At 40.3% G+C, this 26,052-nt stretch overlaps 1 protein-coding gene across 3 annotated transcripts in view; it reads right to left on the reverse strand.

Moving 5' to 3' along the window:
• Window positions 1-26,052, reverse strand: part of acp1 (acid phosphatase 1) — a 42,814-nt gene that overhangs the window by 8,558 nt on the left and 8,204 nt on the right. The window contains exons 3-4 of one of the 3 annotated variants that reach the window (XM_043678834.2): window positions 18,757-18,870; window positions 8,809-8,870 (exon numbers count right to left, since the gene is read on the reverse strand). In XM_043678834.2, coding sequence (XP_043534769.1) covers window positions 8,809-8,870; window positions 18,757-18,870 — 176 coding nt within the window. Of the gene's footprint in view, window positions 1-8,808; window positions 8,871-18,581; window positions 18,696-18,756; window positions 18,925-26,052 lie in introns of those variants that run through there. The other 2 variants (XM_043678829.2, XM_087978145.1) reach the window with 2 other exon arrangements.

A 26,052-nucleotide genomic window follows, 5' to 3' on the forward strand; every position in this document is an offset into this window, starting at 1 on the left:
TCTGCAAAAGCATGCGTGAGGTCCAGAATGTCAATTAAAACATCATTCAGCTGTTTCCCTGAAGAGTCAGAAGAGGGTTCTTCTCGACATTTTTGAATGAACTACATGGACAAAGGTCTCAGTTACAACTGCCTGTGTATTGTGACACCCGTGACACCACCGATTGAAAACCACGTTGAACTTTCATACCATATCTCTTTAAGAATTAACACTTATTGGTCAAAAATGTTTCTAGTCCAAGTTAACCTCCGACGAAGGAGCAGCGCTCCAAAAGCTAGTGCTTCCAAATAAACCTGTTGAACTATAACCTGGACTTGTGTGACTTTTTAACTCGGAGGAAAAAATTCTTTAATTGTTTTCTGTAATTGGGATCTGCTGTGTATGCTTGTGTGGTAGATAGATTAGATTAGATTAGATTACATTACAGTGTTGTAACAGGCCCTTCGGCCCAACAAGTCCACACCGACCCGCCGAAGCGAACCCACCCATACCCCTACATTTACCCCTTACCTAACACTAAGGACCCCTTACCTAACACTAAGGGCAATTTAGCATGGCCAATTCACCTGACCCTGCACATCTTTGGACTGTGGGAGGAAACTGGAGCACCCGGAGGAAACCCACGCCGACACGGGGAGAACGTGCAAACTCCACACAGTCAGTTGCCTGAGGCGGGAATTGAACCCGGGTCTCAGGCGCTGTGAGGCAGCAGTGCTAACCACTGTGCCACCGTGCCGCCCACATAGGTTTTAATCAGCTTTACGTCCTTGCTGAATCAGTCCAGTTTTCACAAGAAATGCTGTTGTAGTGCTGTTATTTATTTAAGAAACTTGGTTGATAGTTCCTTTAATTCTAAACTCAATTTCAAGTTTATAATTGGCTACATTGGTGAATGGGTAAGGCATTTAAGGTGATGCCAAGACCAGTGCATTTGTAGGACTAGATAGCAACGGTGCATTCCTCAAACTTCAGTCTTAACACTTTTTATTGCCAAGAGTAAGAAAATTATACACATTTTTATTCTTTATTAGAATGTGGGCATCCCCTTTCGAATGGCGTGAGAAATCTCTTAATTACTACAAAATTACCTCTTATTTAAAAATAACTGCTACAAGTATTCCTTCAACTTTAATTATGGGAGATTTACTTTTCCAATTTCCTGTTCCGCCCTCCCCGCCACTGTGTTTTCTACATCAATTTGAGATTGCATTCACTATTCTAACGTTCAAAGTTTGTGAGAAGATTTGTAGCTCGGCTGCTCGTTGTTGTGGTTCTGTTCGCTGAGCTGGGAATTTGTGTTGCAGACGTTTCGTCCCCTGTCTAGGTGACATCCTCAGTGCTTGGGAGCCTCCTGTGAAGTGCTTCTGTGATCTTTCCTCCGGCATTTGTAGTGGTTTGAATCTGTCGCTTCCGGTTGTCAGTTCCAGCTGTCCGTTGCAGTGGCTGGTATATTGGGTCCAGATCGATGTGCTTATTGATTGAATCTGTGGATGAGTGCTATGCCTCTAGGAATTCTCTGGCTGTTCTCTGTTTGGCTTGTCCTATAAAATTGTAGTGTTGTCCCAGTTGAATTCCTGTCCTCGTGGCTCAATGGAACGAGGACATACCACAACCCAAAGGACCAGCCACATTACCATACATCAAGAAGAGTTCCGAACTGACAGCCAAACTACTGCGACCACTAGGACTCATAACAGCACACAAACCAACAGCCACTCTCAGACAACTCACCAGAATGAAGGACCCGATACCCAGCATGAGCAAAACCAATGTAGTGTACAAAATCCCATGCAATGACTGCACAAAACACTATATAGGACAAACAGGAAGACAGCTAACGATCTGCATCCATGAACACCAACTAGCCACGAAATGACACGACCAGCTATCCTTAGTAGCCACACACGCAGATGACAAGCAACATGAATTCGACTGGGACAACACTACTATTATAGGACAAGCCAAACAGAGAACAGCCAGGGAATTCCTAGAGGTATGGCACTCACCCACAGATTCAATCAATAAGCATATTGATCTGGACCCAATATACCGGCCACTGCAACGGACAGCTGGAACTGACAACCGGAAGCAACAGATTCAAACCACTACAAATGCCGGAGGAAAGATCACAGAAGCGCTTCACAGGAGGCTCCCAAGCACTGAGGATGTCACCTAGACTGGGAGCGAAACGTCTGCAACACAAATTCCCAGCTCGGCGAACAGAACCACAACTATTCTCACATTTCAGGTTTTGATCATATGCTGTTTATTTCACAAGTATTCAATCTGATTTGGTTTGAGAGTGCATTGTTGATGGCGCCACACCCTTTCCATTTCCACATGCAGCAATTTCCACTGCAAAAGCTCTAGAAAATTTAACAGGTAAGGTTGAAAGAGAATAGTGAATTCTGGCCCATTCTTTTTAATTCCTTTGAATAAAAACACAGGAAGAAAAAGCAATCACTGACCCAACTACTCTTTTCATGTCTTAAAAGTTTGGAATTCTATAGTAATTCCTTAGAATATGCATAGAAGCCAATTTCTTTGGAACTACCAAACACGAAAAGAATTCTGTGAACAGGTAATAATTGTGGACTGTAATTTAGTCTCATGTGTAATTTGTGAGTTTATGCAATAAATCAATTTTCTTCAAAGTTTTCTTGCCTTTAACCTTTGCTGCATCTTGATTTACTTACTGTTTTAAATGTTAAAATTAAAATTGAAAGACTCAGATATTTGCCCAGTGATTAAAAACTAACTTATTGGAGACAAATTAACTTAATCTCTATTGACTAATTTTACAGTGGGGTGTAGAGTTTCTTGAAAGACCATGATTAAAAAGGTTAAAAATTGCTCATTCAATTGCTTGACAAATGTGCCAAACAAAGCTTTTTTTATATAAACCTTGAAGCTCCTAGCTACTCGTACTTCCAGACATGTCACATTCTTCACAGGTAAAAGGTCAGAGCACTTACAACTAGACCCATGTTATATAAAAAGAGATGCCATCAAAAACTATCATTTGTTTATTGATTTAAATGAATGTAATGAGCTCTAATTATTTAAAAGGGATAGAGGCTAAGGGAGAAAGCTGGTTCTAAATAGTGACACTGTTGCCCAGCAGAAATATTTGGAGTAGAATGCATAGCAACCCTAAGACAGAGACCAAATTAAGGGTTGGCTTAGCTCAATATAGATTTACCACTGGAATCTTTCATTCATTAATGCACACAATGGACAAGTGGGGAGCTTTCTACAGCAAACTTTGTTTTAATTGCCACCTTATGAAGTGGTACTCTCCATAAACAGGCAAAAGTTATACAACTGAAAATCTGGAAGTAAACTATATTATCACAATCTCAGTGATAAAAGGGTGCAAGAAGGCTCTCTGGTGGTAAGTTTTATTTAAAGCAAAGATACATTATTTTTTAAGTGATTGATGTTGCAAATACAGTACAATCATGTGTGCACCCCCTACATTAAATAAAAACACTAAATAATAAAAGCATTAAACATTGATTATGTGCACTTGTGGATCAACTGAAATATTTGATCCCACAGGTGCCAGTTAATAAAGTTTGCAATATATACTTTCTAGATTTATAAAAAGCTGCCTCTTACTTGAAGTCAGATCACTATACTACTCTCCAGTTTCCAATGAATATTACAGAATCTTACAAATGGAGGAGGAAAACTTTGTGCATATGCTATTGCTTTGATATACTGTAATTGCTGGCAGACTTGGATAGTTTTCATCACTCTACAAATGGCAAAATAATCTACTTGATTACCAACCAAGTAGTGAAGATGAAAAGCCATTCCCAGCTGCTTTGCTGACATTACAAGGAAAGCAAAATTAAAACACATTCAGAAGTTATTGCTCAAATTGGTGTAATTTTTTCCAGTCAGAGAAATTTAATAATTGAAAATTGTTTTGGTTAGTTTCAATCTTTTTGTGGTGGTGGAATATATCAATATGAATAATATTTGATTTGCCAATTATATAATGGGTTTGGGTTGTAAGTTTGTTCGCTAAGCTGGTAGTTTGTTCTCAGATACTTCATCATCATGCTAGGTAATGTCATCAGTGAGCCTCTGTTGAAGCGCTGGTGTTCTGTCCCGCTTTATATTTGTGTCTTGGTCTGTTAAGGTGGGTGATATCACTTTCAGTTCTTTTCCTCAGAGGTTGGTAAATAGGGTCCAAGTCGCTGCGTTTATTAATGGAGTTCTGGTTTGAATGCCAGGTCTCTCGGAATTCCCGTACATGTGTCTGTTTAGCCTGTCCTAGGATGAATGCGTTGTCCCAGTTTAAGTGGTGTCCTTCTTCATTTGTGCGTTAGGATACTAGTGATAGCTGGTCATGTCTTTTGGTGGCTACTTGGTGCTCATATAACCTGGTGGCTAGTTTTCTGCTTGTCTGTCCGATGTGGTATTTGTTGCAGTCCTCGTAGGATATCTTGTATATGACATTTGATTTGCTGGTTGTTGTACAGGGTCCTTTAGGTTCATCAGTAGCTGTTTCAGTGTGTTCATTGTTTGGGAGCTACCATGATGCCAAGAGGTCAGAGTAGTCTGGTCGTCATCTCAGAGATGTCTTTGATGGATGGTAGTATGGTAGTGTGACTAGAGTCTCCGGGTTTGTTGTGTCTTCTTGTTTGGGTTTGTTGTTTAAGAATCAGTGGACTGTGCTTATCAGGTACCCGTGGTTCTTAAATATGCTGTATAGGTATTTTTCTTCTGCTGCTCGTAGATCCTGAGTGGCCCAAATAAATAACGTCCTGATGCAGTTCTGTTTGTGGGGGTTGGGATGATCGCTCCTGTAGTTGAGTATCTGGTCTGAGTGGGTTGCTTTCCTGTAGACACTGGTCTGCAGTTCTCCATTGACTGTTTGTTTCACTGTGACATCTGGGAAGGAGAGTATGTTGTTGTTCTCTTCCTCTTTGGTGAAATTTATGCCAGCAAAGACGTTGTTAATGATATTGTAGGTTTCCTCTAATTTGTTCCGTTTTGTGATGACAAAGGTGTCATTCACACAGTGGACCCAAAGTTTGGATCATGGGGAGGACTATTCGTTCTAGTCTCTGCATCACTGCTTCTGCTAAGAATCCTTGTATTGGTGATCTCAAGGTTGTCCTTTTGATTTGTTTGTAGGTCTTGTCGTTGAAGGTGAAGTGGGTAGTAAGGCACAGGTCTACTAACTTGAGGAAGGTGTCCTTGCTGATGGGGTTGGTGCTGTCAGGTGTTTGGGTCCTTGGTTCGCCTAGTAGTGGAGGTCAGTGTTTCTTTGGCCAAACTGATGTTAATTGATGTGAATTGCGCCATTACATCGAAGGAGACCATGACCTTGTCCTCTTCTATCTTGGAGTCTTTGATGTTGTTCAGGAATTCTTGGGTGGAGAGGCATACGTGTTCCACTAGGTATTTCAGTTTACGGTGAAGTTCCTTTGCTAGTCTGTACGTTGATATGCTAGGAAGGCTACAGGAAAGCAACACACACAGACCAGATACTCAACTATACTGAGGAGCAACCATCCCAACACCCACAAATGGAGCTGCATGAGGACATTATTTGAAGAGGCCATAACACACTGCAGCAGCCAGGAACTATGAGCAGCGGAAGAAAAACACCTACATAGCATATTCAACAAACAGTACCCGATAAACACAGTCCACTAATTCTTAAAACAACAAACCCAAACAAGAAGATACAACACGTCCAGAGACTAGTCAAAACCTACATCAAAGACATCTTGGAGATGACTACCAGACTACGCCAATCTCTTGGCATCATGGTAGCCCACAAACCAACCAACACACTGCAACGGCTACTGATGAACCTAAAAGACCCTGTAGCAACAACCATCAAATCAAATGTCATATACAAAATACCCTTCAAGGACTGCAACAAACACTACCTTGGGCTGACAGAAAACTAGTCACCAGGATACATGAGCACCAACTAGCCACCAAAAGACACGACCAGCTATCACGAGTATCCTTACACACAGACGAAGAAGGACCCCACTTCGACTGGGACAACACATCCATCCTAGGACAGGCTAAACAGAGACACACACGGGAATTGCGAGAGGCCTGACATTCAAACCAGTACTCCATCAAACAACACATCGATTTGGACCCCATTCACTGACCTCTGAGAAAAAGAACCGGAAATGATATCACCCACCTTAACAGACCAAGACACACATATATAAAGCAGGATAGAACACCAGTGCTTCAACGGAGGCTCACTAATGATGTTATCTAGCATGGTGACAGAACATCTGAGAACAAACCTACCAGCTCAGTGAGGAAACTTACAACCTGAAACTCAACCTGAACTACAAATCATCTGAAAAATATATAATGGGTCTCTCTCATGGAGACAAAGGATCAGACTCACTGGTGCAGCAAGGAATGCTTCTTCAGTTATAGCATATTGCTGGTGTAGTGTACAGCATGTTGCTCTTCAGCTTTAGTACTTTACTGATATACAGAGGTTGCATCCAAGACTCCAAAAGGCAAATATCAGATTTAAAATCTCAGGTTTCATAATAAACTTAAATATATTGTTTGGTGGTTAAAAAATAGTGAGCACACACTACCAAGTACTAGTTTGTTCTTTAAAGACAAATAATATGTTCATCACTAAAGCTTCAACAATCAGTAGTCAGGATAATTTTTATCAGTTTAAAATATTCATGGGAGAAAAAAAAAGCGTGGAGTATAAATATCTTTAAACTCCAGGTTATTATGAACTCAATTTATAGCCTGGGTTAAATGGAAGATAAATTACAGGTCAATGTTTCCTTTATATCATTCTAGCATTGTGTTAGACCTGCAACAGCATTCTTTACTGCACCAATATGATTCTGATCCTTTGTCTCCATGAAAGCGATCAATAATATAATTGCCATATTATAAGTATCACTCATGCTGCTATTTTCCATCCACCCAACAAGACTGAAATGGACCGAAGTAATTTTCATATTTTTTTATTACATTTCCCTGACTGTAAAAGCTTGCCCAAGCTAAATTTGAGCAAACGCTTCCGAATATATTTTATATGCCCAAATAACAAAAAATTCCAATCACAATTAAATACACAATGCCATTATGGTTTCAGAGAAGTGAAAGAAAGTGTATAATTCAGACCAAATGAAAGACTATATAAAATTGTAATTTCTGCGGACTCTGAAGCTCCAAATAGCTTTCATTCCTGACAACATTTATAGCGCTTTTAAATGTAGGCTGCATACAAGTGGAGAAAACCAGAAAATGCCATAGATATGTTGATGCAAGGAATGTGCATCTTAAACATTAGACCTGGAGCATTTGCAGTACTTTTGAGTTATAAAAGTGAGGAACTTATAATTACAATTTTTAAACTTTTTAAAAAAATTCAGAAAATAGAAGTGCAGAGGGACCTGGGAGTCTTAGTTCAGATTTCTCTTAAGGCAAACTTATAAAGTTAAAAATCACATCACCAGGTTATAGTCCAACAGGCTTATTTGGAAGCACTAGCTTTCAGAGTGCTACTCCTTCATCAGGTGGTTGTGGAATATTAGTTTGTAAGACACAGAATTTATAGCAAGAGTTTACAGTGTGATGTGACTGAAAATTATATATTGAAAAAAAAACCCCGATTGTTCGTTCAGTCTGTCTTCTTTTAGAATGAACATGTTGGTTTCAGTTCTTTCATATGTAAATCGCAGAACTTTGTTAAAATTACATTCTCAAGTGAACTTTAGCAATTGGTGTACTTGAGAATGAAAAAGTTCTGCGATTTACATATGAAAGAACTAAAACCAACATGTTCATTCTAAAAGATGACAGACTTAACAAACAATCCGGGTCTTTTTCAATATATAATTTCAGATACGTCACACTTAGCTCTTGCCATAAATTCTGTGTCTCATGATTTCATACTCCACAACCGCCTGGTGAAGGAGCAGCCCTCCGAAAGCTAGTGCTTCCAAATAAACCTGTTGGACTACAACCTGCTGTTGTGATTTTTAATTTTGTATACACCAGTTCAACACAGACATCTCTAAATCAAAGTAAACCTGCAGGTTGAGCTGGTAGTTAGGTGGGCCAATACAGTGTTGTCATTCATCTCGAGAAGTCTAGAATATAAATGCAGGGATGTACATCTGAGGGTTTATAATGCTCTGGTCAGACCACATTTAGAGTATTGTGAGCAATTTTAGGCCTCATAATTCAGGAAAGACGAGGACCTGAGGGCACAGCCTTAGAGTAAAGGGAAGACCTTTTAGAACGGAGATAAACAAACTTTTTAGCCAGAGAGTGATGATTCTGTGGAATTTACTGTCACAGAAGGCTGTGGAAGCCAGATCATTGAATATATTTAAAATTGAGATAGATAAGTTCTTGATTGCCAAGGGGATCAAACCTTAAGGGGGAGAAAACAGGAAAATGAGGTTGAGAAACCTATCAGCCATGATTGAATGGTGGAGCAGACTTGATGGGCTGAATGGCCTAATTTTGACTCCTGTATCTTATGCCTTATTGGAAATGCTTATCATTGCAACTTTGCTGCTACTAAGGCACAGAATTGCAAGGAAGCACTTACCATAGCTGGATGCTGTGCATCAACTCTGATTAAACAAACATATACAATGGAGGTAACACTCAAAGCCCAAACCATTTAATATCAAGAAAGACAAAAAGCTCAAATTATAAACTGAAAAGGCATTTTAAAATGCAATTCAAATATAAACTATTAAATGTTTATTAAACTATTCAACTGCTGAAAATGAGGACAATAGCTGTCAATAATCCACTCACCTTAAATTGCTTTCATCCATGCACAGCATGTAATCGAATGTTAAGAAATCATTCTTGGCTACCTAGGAGTTTAAAAAATACTTAATGTTTATTTCTTTTTAACTACTGTATGCAGCAATGGAATAAGTTAATTTAAATTATCTATGAACTATTATCTTTGATGGATAAACCAGAGAAAAACCTTTGAAAATTAATTTATAAGTTGACATAATGTTATGGTCAACTGACACTGAAGCCAAAATTAATTTCAATTCATTCTGCATATATCCAACTTAAACAGCACATGCCAGGCAGATGTTTATGTATGAATTCTTTGTTGTCAGCTTCTGCTCACTTTCAGCTTGTGGCAAAAGTTATGGATGCAAGTTGCACCTCAGGACATAACATCTTAAAATTAGGCTAATATTCAAATGCAGCACTGACGGGAGTGGGATTTTGCCTGCTGTTACATCTGGACACAAGAGACTCTGCGGCACTTTTCAAAGGGCAATGGAATTCTCCTTGCATCATAATATACACTTACCTCCCAATAAATACCACTGAAACATTTTAACTGGTCAATTATTTTATTGTTGTGGCCAAATGAACTGTCTTCCTTCCTTATATTATTATGGCAACAACACTTCAATATTAATTAATTGGCTCTGAAGTACATTAGGACACTTTGAGGTCATGGAAAATGCTTTAAATGAAATTTATTTATTCCTTTTTTTAAATATATGCTCTCTTAAAAAAAAAGTTAAATGAGTACTGATCAGTCTACAGTCTTGTCCAAAACAGGATTGATGGCAGTAGCCTGGGAACATATTTCCAAATCCGACAAAGTGCTTTTTTAAAAATCCAACATAATAAGTTGTGTTACAAGGGGTCATCAAGTTCAACAGCATTTTTAAAGTTGCTATATTGCACTTTTTTTCCAAGTAGATGCCATACAATGCCTTACAGCCTTCACAGGTCAGGTACATAAACAGATGCAAGATTATGCAGTCGCTTCCTGTGTAGCATTCTGCCAAGGAAATCAACCCATCTGCCACTGAAACAATCATTCAAGCTTTTTGTCACCTTGATGCTCTACCATATCAATGTTCTCATGGCCTATTTTTCTTCATAAGATTTCAAAATATAAGATCAAAGGCAGTAAAGTGAAACAAGTAAAAGAAATAAAAAGTTGTCTCTCGGGTGAAAAAAAGCAGACCTGAATAGCTGCTGTCTGAAATTATAGGAAATAAAGAGAAATGAAAAAACTAAATTAGTCAAAAGAAACAAAAAAGTGGACAGCAGTTACTTTCTAAAATTTCTGAATCTGATATGGAGAATAGAACAGTAGCCAACTGACATATGAGGAATTACTTGAGTTTGCGTTGAGCTTCACTTTGCATTAAATGCCAGCATTACAAATAACTTTATATATTGTTAAAACATAAAAGAACTGACATAATATTCTAAATCAAAACATATGCATTACTGCATCTTTCTTAAAATATTATTTAGTTGCCCCAGATGAACTCAGAAAAAGAAGGCTTTTCTACTTGTGGTAGGAATAAATTCAAGCTGTAATTAAGTGTTTGTTGCCAATAACCACAATACAGGAACAGGACCCAGTCAATAACATGGGAATATGCTTCCAACCTGCCATCAGTTCATGGAGGGTGGTGGTCTTGGTATCAGATTTAAGTATCACCCAAGTATGCTCGCAATGCTAATAGATTGAACCCCTGAACAGACCTCCAAACTCAACTTCCTTATCTTCCACTTAACCTCAAATTCATCACCAAGACCTGCAGACTAAGTCTTGGTTGCCCTGATTTGTAATTAGCATCAACAAGGGAGCAACCAACTTTAACAGTGATCAGACCATTGTTTCCACTGTACAATGATGCCAACATGCGGGTTACTGCACGAATATAACAATAATGCAGTTGTTAAGCAATCAATGTAATCTCTTTCAATTAAACTACAAGAGGCCCAGACATGATACAAATAAAAAAAACAGCTGTGAAACATTTGGGAAACCCTTATCACCTTTATCTTCCAAACATGCCACATATCATGTTTATAATACAATTAGTAGATATGATAGGATCAGCACTAGATTTATGCGACTTCTAGAGAATAAATACTCAGTAGATAAATTGGAGACACTAGTGTTCTTCTCCTTGAAGAGGTTTGAGGTTGACAAAGAGATTTGATGGAGTTGTTCAAGATCATGAGGGGTCTGGACAAAACAGATGTTAAAATACTGTTCCTATTGGCAATAATGAGAGGTTACTAATTTATTTCTTTGCCATTTAAGGGTCTCAATTGTGGTGAGGGCAGACAAGAGGCCTAAGGCATCAAAACATCGCCCCTGTAAAATTTAGGAAAGGCTGAAGCAGATGGGAGGGTGATGAGTGGGTCGCATAGGTAATTTTATAGGCACCTCAATAGCAGGAGGACTGTAAAATTCTTGAAACAAGATGCAAGATTAATTGAGTGTGATTTAGGACAGAGAGCAGACATTTTTGTTTTTACAAAATAGGGTAGTGAAGCTGTGGAATACACTTCCAAATTTAATCATCAAATCAGGAACAACATCGATATTAAATAACAGAGAGAAAAGAAATAAGGAAACAGATCAGGACATGGGATCATGACATCGGCTTTTGTGTAAACAATCACCAACGTGGACCGATTAAGCTGTAAAGCATTGTTTTCATGGTGCAATTTTAAACAGATGCGAGGTTTCAAAAGTCCAGCTGTGAACAAGACTGCTAGATTGCACTCAAAGAACTTTCTGAAGTCTGTGATGATGCTGCCTCTTTAACAAGGTTATCATGTCTTTGGGTTTTTTTTTAAAAAAGAGAGGTTGTAAGAGCAGAAGTGCTGAAATGTTTGGGCAATAGCCTAGTTTAACAATGGCAGGGGAGTGGCCAGTTCTCCAAACTCAGGTTTTTTTTCTAGTTTCTTTTAGTTTAGCTGTAACAGTGAGAAGTTGCTGTAGTGCAGAAAGGTTCCACGCTTCAGCCGACGGTTCCTGACTGGCTTTATCTCTGAAATCTCTTTAGAAGGTGTTTCCTCCTGCCTGTAAGAACCTGAGTTTGAATTTTAGCTTTTGTTTATGGGATGTTGTGGGAAGTGGAACAGATCTTTAGTTAAATTGCTATATTGAGTCGGTTGGGTTTTCAAATACTTGTTATTCTAAATTGTTTTCTTTTGTTCGTATTTCAACTGTAGTGTTTAAATAAATTCTATTTGCATAACACAGAGACTTGACCAGCGGCATATCCATTTCCCATCTGCCTCTAAAATAAAAAGCTAGGGTCTGGGCTACCTTCTTAAAATATTGAGGGAGTCTGGCCTGGTCCATAACAGAATGGGGCTCTTGGCTGGATTTATTAGATAGTTCCAATTTGGGATTAGGGTTGTTGGACTCAAAGACGGCAAGTGTTAGTGTCTTTTGTTCTGGGTTGGTTTAAACAGGGCTTGTAATGGCTCTTTCAATCACTAAGAGTTTTCTCAGGGTGGAAGAGGTGACTTTGGAAGCTTTACAAAAGATGAACAAGGTAAAGCTGCTGGAATTGGCAAACAAGCTGAAGTCTCTCCATGAGAAAAGGAGAGACAATTGCAACAAATTGCCCAGCATTTAAATTTGCTGGAAACGACATTGAAATTTAGCCATTTCTAAAGGTTCCAATCGAAAATGAAGCAGCTTGAGTTAGAGCAAAAGAAAAAAGCAAGAGAAAAAGGAAAGGAACAGTTTGAATTATGATTAAAAGCAGAAGAATGAGAAAAAGAACAAGTTTCCCTAGCAGAACAGAAAGAAAAGGAGAGGAAGGCCCTAGCAGAAGAAAGGGTTAAAGAGAGAGGGGTAAGGGAAAAAGAGGGAGAGGAAAGGGAGAAAGAGTGTTAGTCTGAACTTCATAAATTGGGACTAGACAGGAAAGTCGGCTTAAAAGTATGGAGTTGAAGGTAGAAGGTAGGCTTAGTGAGGAAGACAGTGAGGTTGAGCAAATCAACTGTACACAAAGGCCTAGTGAGGATCTATTTAAATATATCCAAGCATTGCCAAAATTTGATGAGAAAGATTTAGAAGTTTTCTTCGTCTCATGTAGGAACCTAAGGAGGGACCCTGGTCAAACATATAGTGAATTTGAAGGGATCAAACAAGGTAATTTTGATAGTGGATAAGGGCATTAAAAATCGATCAAACATATGATGCTCTTAAAGAGACAATTGTTTTGGAGGAGTTCAAAATTCACTTTCTGAAGTAGTGAGCACTCTTGTGAAAGAGCAGAGAGTTAAAACGAAAAGATTAGCAGCTGAAATGGCTGATTATTAGGAGTTCATTGATAAATTAAGTTCGGTTTCCACATCAATTTCAATCCACAAGGGACAGAAAATGGAGAAAGAGAAATCTTCAGGTGATAAAGGAAAAGTAGATCTCGATGAAGGTCACGTTCCACAGGGGAAAAAGGAAACCCATAATAGGGAAAGAGAAGTTAAAAAGCTCCAGTGCTTTCACTGCAATAAAATAGCCCACATGAAATTACAGCTTTGGTGGGTTAGAAAACGCACTGGGAAGACAGATGTAGGAAAACAGGATAAGCCAGTGAATCTTGTTGAAATGGTGAAGGAAAGCACAGTGGAAGCCAAATAGCTGCACCAGACTGTACAACTTGATTGGAGGTTGGTTAAGGAGGAAGTATCAGATCTTCTTAACCATTTACTTGTGAAGATAAGGTTTAGTCGCATAGGCCAGGAGCAGCAGGTAAAGAAGTTACAGTATTAAGAGGTACGGGATCATGTTAGTCTTTGATGTTGAGATGAGGAGATATGTAACTCAGAAGGACTATTGCCAGAAAAAATGCTAGTACCTAGAGTTCATGGTGAGATAAGAAGTGCTCAATTATGTAGCGTGAGGTTAGAGTGTTCAGTGAAAAGTGGAGAAATTGTGGTAGGAGTAGTGGAAAAACTCTCAACATCAGGAATACAATTTGTCTTTGCTAACATTTCAACTGGGTCACAGGTAGGAGTGCTACCTCTTGTGTTTGAAAAGCCAGTAGAAAATCAGGTAACTGAGGTATTACAGGAAGCATATCCTGGGATTTTGCCTGACTGTATGGTAACGAGATCACAAAGTCACCAGTTGAAACAGAAGGAAAAATCAAAGAATACACATAAGGAAGTTGAAGTAAAATTATCAGAGACCCTGTTCAGTTGAATGGTTGAGACAAAATAGGATGACGTGAGAGAATCACTAAAATTTATTAAGGAGAAGTTGGTGAGTCAAGAGTTCAGAGACCACATATTTGGACTGTGTTTCAAATTTTAGGGAACAGTTAAATAGACTGGGGGAGTTGGCTCGACATCATTTAAAAATATCACAGCATTTTGTTAATGGAGAGAAAGCATTAGTATTACTTCCAGTGATAGGTACACCTCTAAAAGGAAGGTTTACTGGACTTTATCAAGTCAAAAGGAGATGGAGTGATGTGAACTATTTGATAAGGACTCCAGACAAAAAGAAAGCTCACAGTGTGTGTCATGTGAATATGTTCACAAGGCATTTTCATAGGGAAGAAATGCAGAAGGAAAATTTGTTACTGGTTACAACATAGAGTGAAGAACCAAGTTGAAATGATCCTAAATTGGACATTCCTCAGATTAAACTGGACAATGAGGAAGTTGCCAAAAATTAGGATAAATTATTGAGTTACCTTCCAGTGGAAAAATCAAAATGACCTGAAAGAGTTATTGTTGTCACATGGGGAGATGTGTGGGAATAAGCTGGGAAGTACGAATCTAATCATGTATGATGTAGATATAGGAAATGCTGTTCCAATTAAGCAACATCCTTATAGACTTAAACTTCTAAAGTTGGCACAGGTTCAAAAAGAGATTGAATGCATGCTCCAAGACGACATAATCAAAGTGAGTTGCAGTGACTGGAGCGCACCCATAGTAAATGGTGCCAAAACACAATGGTTATGTGGGGATTATCACAAAGCCAATGCAGTTACAAAGTCTGATTCATATCCAATTCCGCGTTTGAAAGACTGCATTGAAAAAGTGGGACAAGCTAAGCTGGACTTACTCCAAAGATACTGGCAGGTATCTTTATCCGAAACAGCAAAGATAATTTCAGCTTTCGGAACACCAAATAGATTGTATCAAATTAAATCTTTTCCAGCACTACACTCTCGATTCTAATCTCCAGCATCTGCAGTCCTCACTTCCTCCCTGTATCAAATTAAAGTCATGCTATTTTGAATGAAAAATGCACCAGCCACATTTCAATTTTCTTTTACAGCCAAATAAGTACTTTCGAAGTGAAGTCACAGAGCTCCAGGAATGGCAGTTGCCAAAGTAGTGCACAATAAACTTCCTCAAATCAAAGCACGAACATGATCATGACCAGATAATTTGCATTTGTGATATTGATTGAGGGATAAATATTGATCTTAACAATTGTTATACTATGCCAAGCTATTAAGTAATGAAAACAAATTCAGAATTGTTGACAGTGACATAATCATAACAGCACTGGACTAGTAACTCAGAGACACAGACTAAAGCAAACCTCACCACAGCAGCCGATGGAATTTTAATTCAACCAATAAAGCTAGTGTCAGTAATGTTGACCATGACAACCACAATTGATTATTACAGAAACACATGTGGTTCACTAACGTCCTTTAGAAAAGGAAATCCTGACCTGGCACAGAAATGTGGACTTTCATCTGTCCTTAGAAATTCTCACATATCAAGGAATTTTTAAAAATGTTCATTTAAATAAAACAGTGATTAACTATTTTTGAACACCATATGTGCACATATGTATCTTAACAGTAACCAGTTTTGCAGTCCACTCTTAAATGAATCAGGAATCAATCTTGAAAGATAATCTCAAAAATCTCTTCTTGCAGAGATTTAATTAGATGCATCAGTGTTATTTATTATTCATTCACTGGGCGTGGGTGTTACTAGCTAGGCCAGCATTTATTGCCCATCCTTAGCTGCCTAGATTTAAGAGTCAACCACATTGTTGTGGACTGGAGTCACATGTAGGTCAAACCAGGTGAGAACAGCAGTTTCCTTCCCTAAAGGCCATTACTGATCCAGATGCATTTCACATCTAACTGGGGTTTTAACTCTAGAATTGAAACCAGATAAAACCAAGAAACAGCGTGCACATCTGTCCATTTGTTTTTCTAAATCTTACAATTCCTAATGCAATTTTTTTGTGACAATTTCAGTAAAAGTAATTTGTGAAATATACAGAAACTTCCCAGGTGCAGAAAATCCCAAAGCTACATGGCACACACTCTTAATTAATTGTCCATCAATAAAACATAGTGACTGATTTCCAGCCACAGTACCTAGTCATTTATTAAATTTCAAAGTCTTAAAAATGGATGTAGAGCATTCCTGCATTTTATTAGAATATATTTTGTATTAAATACAATGGGCAAAGTTTCCAGTTATTAAAATCAACAAAATTTGAATAGAGTCAGATCAAAAGATAACAGAATTTATACTTCAAATAAGTTACGGCTGAAGACGCTTACACTATATTATCAAACTTCTTTCTGCATTGCTAGGTTTTTTTTTGATGCATGAAACAGCACTGACATGGGTCAATATCTGGGTCCAGGCTGGCTGATTCTGGCATTGTGGTCTCCTTTTCCTACGTACAACAATGATCTTCCTCTCTACCACACTGTCCACCAGTACATCCAAGGCCCTTTTGCTGAAAGGGGTGGCAGTGACCCATTCTGGGACATACCTTATCCCAATTCTGCACAGCAGCAGCATATGAAGGCCATTGCTGGCTTGCAGTGCTTGACGTGGAATGCATGACTCAATTCACTCATTCACAGTAAATGTAAAATTATGGATCATGAAAATTCAAATTGGGTGGAATTTTAAATCAAATTCTTGATTGTGCCTAAAATTTAAAATCATCTGCGTACTGTTGTCCTTTTAAATACTTGGACTTACTTTGAGCAGTGCTACAAAATGTTTATATAAGGAGACATGTCAGTTATATATCAGGTATTACAAATGAGAGTTCTGTGCCACTTCAGCAAAAAAAGAAACTTGGCAATAGCCTTTAAGGAATTTGCTGGTCTTTGCTGGTCTTCTAATTCCAGGATAGACCCGACGTTGTATTCATTTGCAGTGATTAGACTTTGAGACTAAAAGAAAATGCTGGTGTACGGTTTTACTTTGAGAATAATAGCGTGTCATGTAGCACATCCTACAGTTAACTGCCAGCAATGATAAAAACGTTGTTAATGTTATATAATATGTTCAACACATATTTGAGGAAGTACATTCTCACTTTAGAATAAAATTGAAGTGGTTCATAATATACCAAAATAAATTTACAAAATCAAGTTAAAAGATAACATTAATTAATATGCTGCAAAAAAAGGATAAAATAGTTGAATATCATGTAGCTTCTTCTACAGAAAGAGGTAGGGGCTTATTTCAATGTGAACACAACATATGAAGCAAGAAAATGCAATTTGTCCTGGTACACTAATTTCTCCAAAATGCCAAATTTCTCTATTACAGAAAATGCTGGAAGTATATTGCAGCTTTCAATATTAAGAAAAACTTTGACAAAGGAGTTCTCCAAAACATTAGGCAGCAATTTTCTTTCAGATGCAAACTGCCTCTGCTGTGTACTTACAGCATTTTAAATTTTTTCATTCTGAATATCATTTTCGAAATCAATGCTTCTTTAATCTCCACAGTTTTCCTCTCTTATGAACTCAGTTCATTTAATTTCCTGAGAAATGGGAGTGGATAAATATCTGTAAAGTTTGTTTCACTCTTAGAAGAATGAACAAACTTGCATATTCTTTTGGCATTTTTCACATCATTGGGATGTCTCAAAGTACTTTACATCTATTTAAGTATTTATGAAGTGGAGATTTTATTCCAATATAGAAAGTATGGCAGCTATAAATTTGCATTCAGCAAGCTCTAAAAACATTGTATTACTGACCAGAATTTTGTTTCTGCAGTATTGATGGAAGTAGTCAAAAATGGTAAAGCCACCATGGATAATTCGCTATTATGATTTGGCATAGAGCCACAGGATCTTAGAATCATCATAGAACCATTTAGCCCAACAAGACTACACCGACCCTCCGAACAGTAACCCACCCAGAACCATTCCCCTAACCTGTTACTCTACATTTACCCAGACTAATGCAACTAGACCACACATCCCTTAACACTATGGGCAATTTAGCATAGTCAATTCACCTAACTTATACATGTGTGGATTGTGGGAGCAAACTGGAGTGAGTACCAGGGGGAAACCTACGCAGACACCAGGAAAATGTGCAAACTCCAAACAGCCAGTCGCCCGAGGCCAGAATTGAACCCCTGGTGCTGAGGCAGCAGTGCTAACCACGGAGCCACTGTGCCACCCTACTGGAGGTGGGGCCTCGGTTTAAAATCTCTTCTGAAATACACTTTTAAAACTTCAGTTCTCATTCAGTACTGCCCTGGAAAGGTCAGTCCATATTTTTGCATTCTTGTCTTTGAACCTTCGAAATCAAAGGCAAGAGCGTCAGTTCTTGAGCCATGCTGAAACCATAATCCAAATCAACCAGCTTTGGGCGATCCTGCTTTTTGAGTACATTTGATGATTAGTCAAAGAGTACCTGGCACTAGAAATGGGGTGAAGTATCCATAGTTATTAGTGACATTAAATAATATAGAACAATTGTTTTGAAAACAGTTAATAAGTTAAAAAAAACAGCTGGTTGATCTACCTGTCTTGCCTTATGTGCAGTCTCAGTGTCATGCTGTCTTAAACAGCTTAGAGCCCTTGAGTCTGGGGAGTTCCCAACATTGAAGTCAATTACACCAGCACTGTCTACCATCCACTGTAATAAGAAAGAAAATTGATAACCCACAATAAAATAGATAAAAGCTGGGATACAGTACCTGCCTGGCAATATGATTCGTGGTAATGCCATGTTTCATCAGACACTTCTGGCCTCGATGGTCAGCAGGATTCCCTATTTCATATGTTGATGTTGCTGCACTGTCTATTTTCCACTGGAAGAAATACAAGTGCCATGCTGTTTGTTTCCCCATGCAGTCAAGTAAGGATTATGTTATCAACAGATGAATGTCACAGGTAGGATTTTAAAATGGTATTAATTTGCAACTTCACTAGAAACAAACGAATAATATAACAATTACACTGACTTGAAAGTCCAAATCATGAAATTTTCATTCAAATACAATAGTTCCCAGAATAATAGCATGAATTTGTTTGACTTGTGCTGAAGATAGTTTGCAACTTATATTTGAAGTTATCTTCAGCCAAGCTTGTGACCAGAATTCCTCACTTCAAAAAAAAGATTAAAAAAAAATGCTGATTGGATGCTGCTGTCCCAAAAATACTGGTATATACTTCTATATCAATGGGGGAGAAAATGAGGACTGCAGATGCTGGAGATCAGAGTCAAAAGTTTTACAGAGCAGCGAGGAGAAAGGGCAGAGAGAATAGAGGGTTGCCAGAAAGGGAAAGCGCAGAGGGAGAATCCACAGCAAGGCACAGAGAACTGCTGGGTATATATTTGGGCAGCGGCTGAATGCAGAAACACTACACGTGTATTGTCTCCCACCTACCCTCCTCCTCTAACCAAAAAAAAACAGGGACTCTAATGTGTTGCTAAGGCAAGGTATTACGTGGATAGGTTATGTGCTGTAGCTATATGATGTGGGAGCAGGCTGATCTCATTGTGAACGGCAGTGACCACATCTGTAACAAGTGTTAGTTGCTGGAAGAACCCCGGATCAGAATTGACGATCTGGAATCTGACCTTCAAACACTGCGGCACATCCAGAAGGGGGGTGAGTCACCTGGACGCTTTGTTTCAGGAAGCAGTCACACCCGGTAGATTAAGTAATTCAAATTCAATAAGTGATCAGAACAACATGGTGTGACTGTAAGTGATTCTGGATCAGTGGTGCTGGAAGAGCACAGCAATTCAGGCAGCATCCGGTGAGCAGCAAAATCGACGTTTCGGGCAAAAGCCCTTCATCAGGAATAAAGGCAGAGAGCCTGAAGCGTGGAGAGATAAGCTAGAGGAGGGTGGGGGTGGGGAGAAAGTAGCATAGAGTACAATAGGTGAGTGGGGGAGGAGATGAAGGTGATAGGTCAGGGAGGAGAGGGTGGAGTGGATAGGTGGAAAAGGAGCTAGGCAGGTTGGACAAGTCAAGGGGACAGTGCGGAGCTGGAAGTTTGAAACTAGGATAAGATGGGGGAAGGGGAAATGAGGAAGTTATTGAAGTCCACATTGATGCCCTGGGGTTGAAGTGTTCCGAGGCGGAAGATGAGGCGTTCTTCCTCCAGGCGTCTGGTGGTGAGGGAGCGGTGGTGAAGGAGGCCCAGGACCTAAGTGAGGCAGGTAGGGGGATTCTGAGTTCAGGAGTAGAGGAGCCTCAGCCCTTGACCTTGTCCAACAGGTATGAGATCTTTGCACCCTGTATGGATGAGGAAAAGGTTTGTGGACAGGATGAGCCAGCTGACCACGGCACCATGGTGTAGAAGGCCATTGCAGATGGGGGAGCAAAAAGACAAGTAGCTGTTATAGAGGATTCTATAATTAGGGAGACAAATGGTATCCTTTGTGAGCCGGATCAGAAGTCCCGCATGGTGAGTTGCCTGCCCAGTGCCAGGTTGCATGATATCTCCGACTGACTTGAAAGGATAATGGAGCAGGAGGGAAAAGATCCAGTTGTTGTGGTCCACACTGGCACTAACAACATAAGCAAGGCTGGGAAGGAGGACCTGTTTGGGGAGTATCAAGCACGAGGAAGGAAATTGAAGAACAGGTCCTCGAAGGTCATAATCTCTGGATTACTACCCAAGCCACGTGCTAATTGGCATAGGGATAAGAAAGTAAGGCAAGTAAACACATGGCTAAGAGATTGGTGTGGGAAAGAAGGATTCCATTTTATGGGACATTGACATCAGTTTTGGAACTGGGGCAATCTGTACAGATGGGACGGTCTCCACCTGAACCGATCTGGAACCAGTGTTCTGGCGAAAAGAATAAGTATGGTAGTCACTAGGGCTTTAAACTGGAGTTGGAGGGTGGGGGTGGGGGGGGCGAAGGGAAAGGGAAAGCAACAGGGAGTATGGAGTCAAGTAGAAAGATAAAGCAGCAGGTTAGCATATGTGCAGGGTTTAAATTCAAGGTAGACTAGGAATGAAGCAAAAAGGAAGGATAACTTAGGACATATGACTAGAGATGTTGGAAATCATGAGGATAAGAAAATTAGCATTAAGGCACTTTACCTGAATGCTCGTAGTATTCTTAACAAAGTAGATGAATTAACAGCACAAATCATCATGAATGATAATGATGTGGTAGACATCAAAGAGGCATGGTTGCAGGGGGGGTCAGGACTGGTAGTTAAACATCCAAGAATTTATAACTTATCGAAAAGACAGGAGATGGGCAGAGGGGGTGGGGTTGCCTTGTTAGTTCAGAATGAAATTAAATCTATGGCACTCAATGACATAGGGTCAGATGATGTGGAGTCTGTATGCGTGGAGTTGAAGAACCATAAAAGCAAAAAAGCCATAATGGGAGCTATGTACAGACCTCTCAGCAGTGGTCAGGACCAGGGTTGCAAGATGTACCAGGAAATAGATAGGGCATGTCAGAAAGGCAAGGCCAAGGTCATCATGGGGGACTTCAATATGCAAATGGACTGGGTGAATAATGTTGCCAGTGGATCTAAAGAAAGGGAATTCATGGAATGCTAACAGGATTTTTGGAACAGCTTGTCATGAAGCCCACAAGGGACCAGGCTAATCTGGACTTTGTGCTATGCAATGAGCCAGATATTTTAAAGATCTTAAAGTAATAGAACACTTAGGAAGCAGCGATCATAATATGGTAGAGCTCAGTCTGCAGTTTTAAAGAGAGAAGGCAAAATCGGATGTAATGGTGTTACAGTGAAATAAAGGTAATTACAGGAGGCATGAGAGGGGAACTGACGAAAATCGACTGGAAGCAGAGCCTAGTGGGGAAGACAGTAGAGCAACAATGGCAGGAGTTTCTGGGTGTAATTGAGGATAGAGGAGACGTTCATCCTAAAGAAAAGAAAGATTATCCGGGGACAGGGGTGGGGGGGGGATTAGACAGCCATGGCTGACAAAGCAAGTCAGAAAATGTATCAAAGAAAAAGAGAGAATCTATAAAGTGGCTAAGAGCACTGGGAAATCAGAAGTTTGGGAAGAAACAAACAGACGATAACTAAGAGAGAAATAAGGAAGGAAAGGATCAAATATGAAGGTAAGCTCACCATCAATATTAGAAATGATAATAAAAGTTTATTTCAATGCATAAGAAACAAACAAGAGGCAAAAGTAGAAATTGGGCCGCTCCAAACTGATGCAGAAAGGGTAGTGCTGGGAGATAAGGAAATAGCTGAAGAACCTAAAAAGTACTTTGTGTCAGTCTTCACAGTGGAAGACACGAGTAATATCTCAACAATTAAGGAGAGTCAGGGCAGAGTTGAGTATGGGAGCCATTACAAAAGAGAAAGTGCTAGGAAAGCAAAACAAGTCTAAAAATTGATAAATCTCCTGGCCCCGATGGGCTACATCCTAGAGTTCTGAGGGAGGTGGCTGAGGAAATAGTGGAGTTGGTTGTGATCTTTCAAAACAAATCACTGGAGTCAGGGATATCACTGATTGGAAAATCACTGTTGTAACCCCCATTGTTCAAGAAAGAATCAAGACAAAAATTGAAAAATTATCGGCCGATTAGCCTAACCTCGGTTGTAGGAAAAATTCTAGAATTCTAAATTCTTGGAAATGCAGGGTCAGATTAGAACAAGACAGCATGGATTTAGTAAGAGAAGGTTGTGCCTGATAAACCTGTTAGAATTCTTTGAAGAGGTAACAAGTAGGTTAGACCAGGGAAACCCAGTGGATGTTATCTATCTAGCCTTCCAAAAGACTTTTGATAAGGTGCCTCACGGGAGGCTGCTGAGTAAGATGAGGGCCCTTGGTACGAGAGCTACTGGCATGGATTGAGGATTAGCTGTCTGATGGAAGGCAGAGAGTTGGGAATATCAGCTGGTGACAAGTGGAGTCCCACAGGATTCACTGTTGGGGCCGCAGCTGTTTACTTTACATAGAAAAGTACAGCACAGAACAGGCTCTTTGGCCCACGATGTTGTGTCGAGACCTAATCCTCATGTAAAATATAGTAACTTAACCTACGCACCCCACAACTCACTGCTATCCATGCGCATGTCCAGCAGTTGCTTAAATGTCCCCAACGACTTTGCTTCCACCACCTCAACTGGCAATGCATTCCATGCATTCACAACTCTCTGCGTAAAGAACCTACCTCTGATGTCTCCTTTATACCTTCCTCCTAATATCTTCAAACTATGACTTCTCGTACCAGTCAATCCTGCCCTGGGGAAAGTCTCTGGCTATTGACTCTATTTATTCCTCTCATTACTTTGTACAGCTTGATCAGGTCTCCTCTCTTCCTCCTTCTCTCCAGAAAGAAGAGTCCGAGCTTATCCAACCTTTCTTCATATGGCAAGCCCTCCAGTCCAGGCAGCATCCTGGTAAACCTTCTTTGCACCCTCTCCAAAGCCTGTGTATCTTTCCTATAGTAGGGCAACCAGAACTGGGCACAATATTCCAAGTGTGGTCTCACCAGGGACTTGTAGAGCTGCAGCAATACCGCACGGCTCTTAAACTCAATATCCCTGTTAATGAAAGCCAAAACACCATAAGCTTGCTTAACAATCCTATCCACTTTGAGGCAACTTTGAGGGATCCCTCTGTTCCTCCACTCTGCCAAGAATCCTGTATTCAGCACTTGAGTTCGACCTTCCAAAATGCATCATTTCACATTTATCCAAGTTGAACACCATCTGCCATTTCTCAGCCCAGCTCTGCATCCTGTCTATGTCGCACTGCAGCCTACAGTAGCCCTCTATACTATCGACAACACCTCCAACCTTTATGTTATCTGCAAATTTACTAACCCACCCCTCAACCTCCTCATCTAAGTCATGTACAAAAACTACAAAGAGCAGAGGCCCAAGAACAGAGCCCTATAGGACCCCACTCAACACTGTCTTCCAGGCAGAATATTTTCCATCTATAACCACTCTCTGCCTTCTGTCAGCCAGCCAATTCTGAATCCAGATAGCCAAATCTCCCGGTATCCCATACTTCCTGATTTTATGAATGAGCCTACCAGGGGGAACCCTATCAAATGCCTTGCTGAAATCCATATACACCACATCTACTGTTCTAGCTCTACCATCGTCGATCTGTCTTGACACCTCCTCAAAGAACTCAATAAGATTTGTGAGGCATGACTTTATATATTAATGATCTGCATGAAGGAACTGGGGGCATTCTGGCAAAGTTCGCCGACGATACGAAGTTAAGCAGGCAGGCAGGTAGTACTGAAGAGGTGGGGAGGCTGCAGAAAGATTTAGGTAGTTTAGGAGAGTTGTCCAGGAAATGACTGATGAAATTCAACGTGAGCAAACGTAAGGGCTTGCACTTTGGAAAAAAGAATACAGGCACTGACTATTTTCTAAACGGTGAGAAAATTCATAAAGCCAAAGTATAAAGGAATCTGGGAATGCTAGTCCAGGATTCTCTAAAGGCTGACTTGCAGACTGAGTCCATGGTTAAGAAAGGAAATGTAATGTTGCCATTTATCTCAAGAGGGTTGGAATATAAAAGCAGCGATGCATTTCTGAGACTTCATAAAGCTCTAGTTAGGCCCCATTTAGAATACTGTGCCCAATTTTGGGGCCCACACTTCAGGAAGGACATACTGGCACTGGAGCGTGTCCAGCAGAGATTCATGCGGATGTTCCCTGGAATGGCAGGCCTAACATACAATAAATGGCTAAGGATCCTGGGATTGTACTCATTATAGTTTAGAAGGTCGAGGGAAGATCCAATAGAAACTTAGAAGATAATGCATGGCTTAGAAAGGTGGACGCTGGGAACGTGTTTCCATTAGGTGGGGAGACTAGGACCCGTAGGCACAGCCTTAGAATTAGAGGGGGCCAATTTAGAATGGAAATGAGGAGACATTTCTTCAGCCAGAGAATGGTGGGCCTGTGAAATTCATTGCCATGGATGTTAAATGTCTTCAAGGCAGATATTGATAAATGCTTGATCTTGCAGGGAATTAAGGGCTACGGGGAGAGTTCGACTAAGTGGAGTTGACATGCCCATCAGCCATGAGTAAATGGTGGAGTGGACTTGATGGGCCGAATGGCCTTACTTCCTCTCCTATGTCTTCTGGTCTTATATTCTTAACAAGTGTGTCACTGGAAAAGCACAGCCAGCCAGTCAGGAAGCATCTCAGGAGCCAGACATTCGACATTTCGAGTATAAGCCCTTCATCAGGAATTTTGTTTGGGGGGGATGGTGGTGGTGCAAGAAGGTTAGAAATAAATGGGAGGGGGTGGGGTGGGGCTGGGGTGAAGGTAGCTGGGATTACAATAGGTAGATGAGGGTGGGAGGTGATAGTGATAGGTCAGAGTGGAGGGTGGAGCGGATAAGTGGAAAGAAAGATGGACAAGTAGGGCAGTGCCGAGTTGGAGGGTTAGATATGGGATGAGGTGGGGGAAGGGAGATGAGGAAACTGGTGAAATTGACACTGATTCCATGCGGTTGGCGGGTCCCAAGGCAGAAGATGAGGCGTTCTTCCCCCAGGCATCAGCTGACTAGAAATTGGCAGTGGAGGAGGCCCAGTACTTGCATGTCCTTGGTGGAGTGGGAGGGGGAGTTGAAGTGTTTGACCATAGGGCGATGGGGCTGTTTAATGCGTATGTCCCAAAAATGCACTCTGAAACATTCCACAAGTTGGCATCCGGTCTCCCTAATGTAGAGGAGACCACATCGAGAGCAACGGACACAGTGGATGAGGTGTGCGGAGGCGCAGGAGAGTCTCTGTCAGATGTGGAAGGAGCCTTGGGACCTTGGATGGAGGTGAGGGCGGTTTTACACCTCTTGCGGTGGTATGAGAAGATGCCAAGGGTGGAGGTGGGGTTGTGGGGCCATGGACCTAACAAGGGAGTAACAGAGGGAATGATCAGCACCCTCACCTTCATCTATCTATCGCATTCCCAGCTACCTTCTCCCCAATCCCACCTCTCTCCCATTTATCTCTCAGCTCCCTTTGAGCTCGCCCCCCTACATTCCTGATGAAGAGC

This window comes from Chiloscyllium plagiosum, unplaced genomic scaffold (assembly GCF_037043375.1).
Source record: "Chiloscyllium plagiosum isolate Xiang-an unplaced genomic scaffold, Cpla_swu_hap1 HiC_scaffold_3, whole genome shotgun sequence".
Classification (NCBI taxonomy): Eukaryota; Metazoa; Chordata; class Chondrichthyes; order Orectolobiformes; family Hemiscylliidae; genus Chiloscyllium; species Chiloscyllium plagiosum.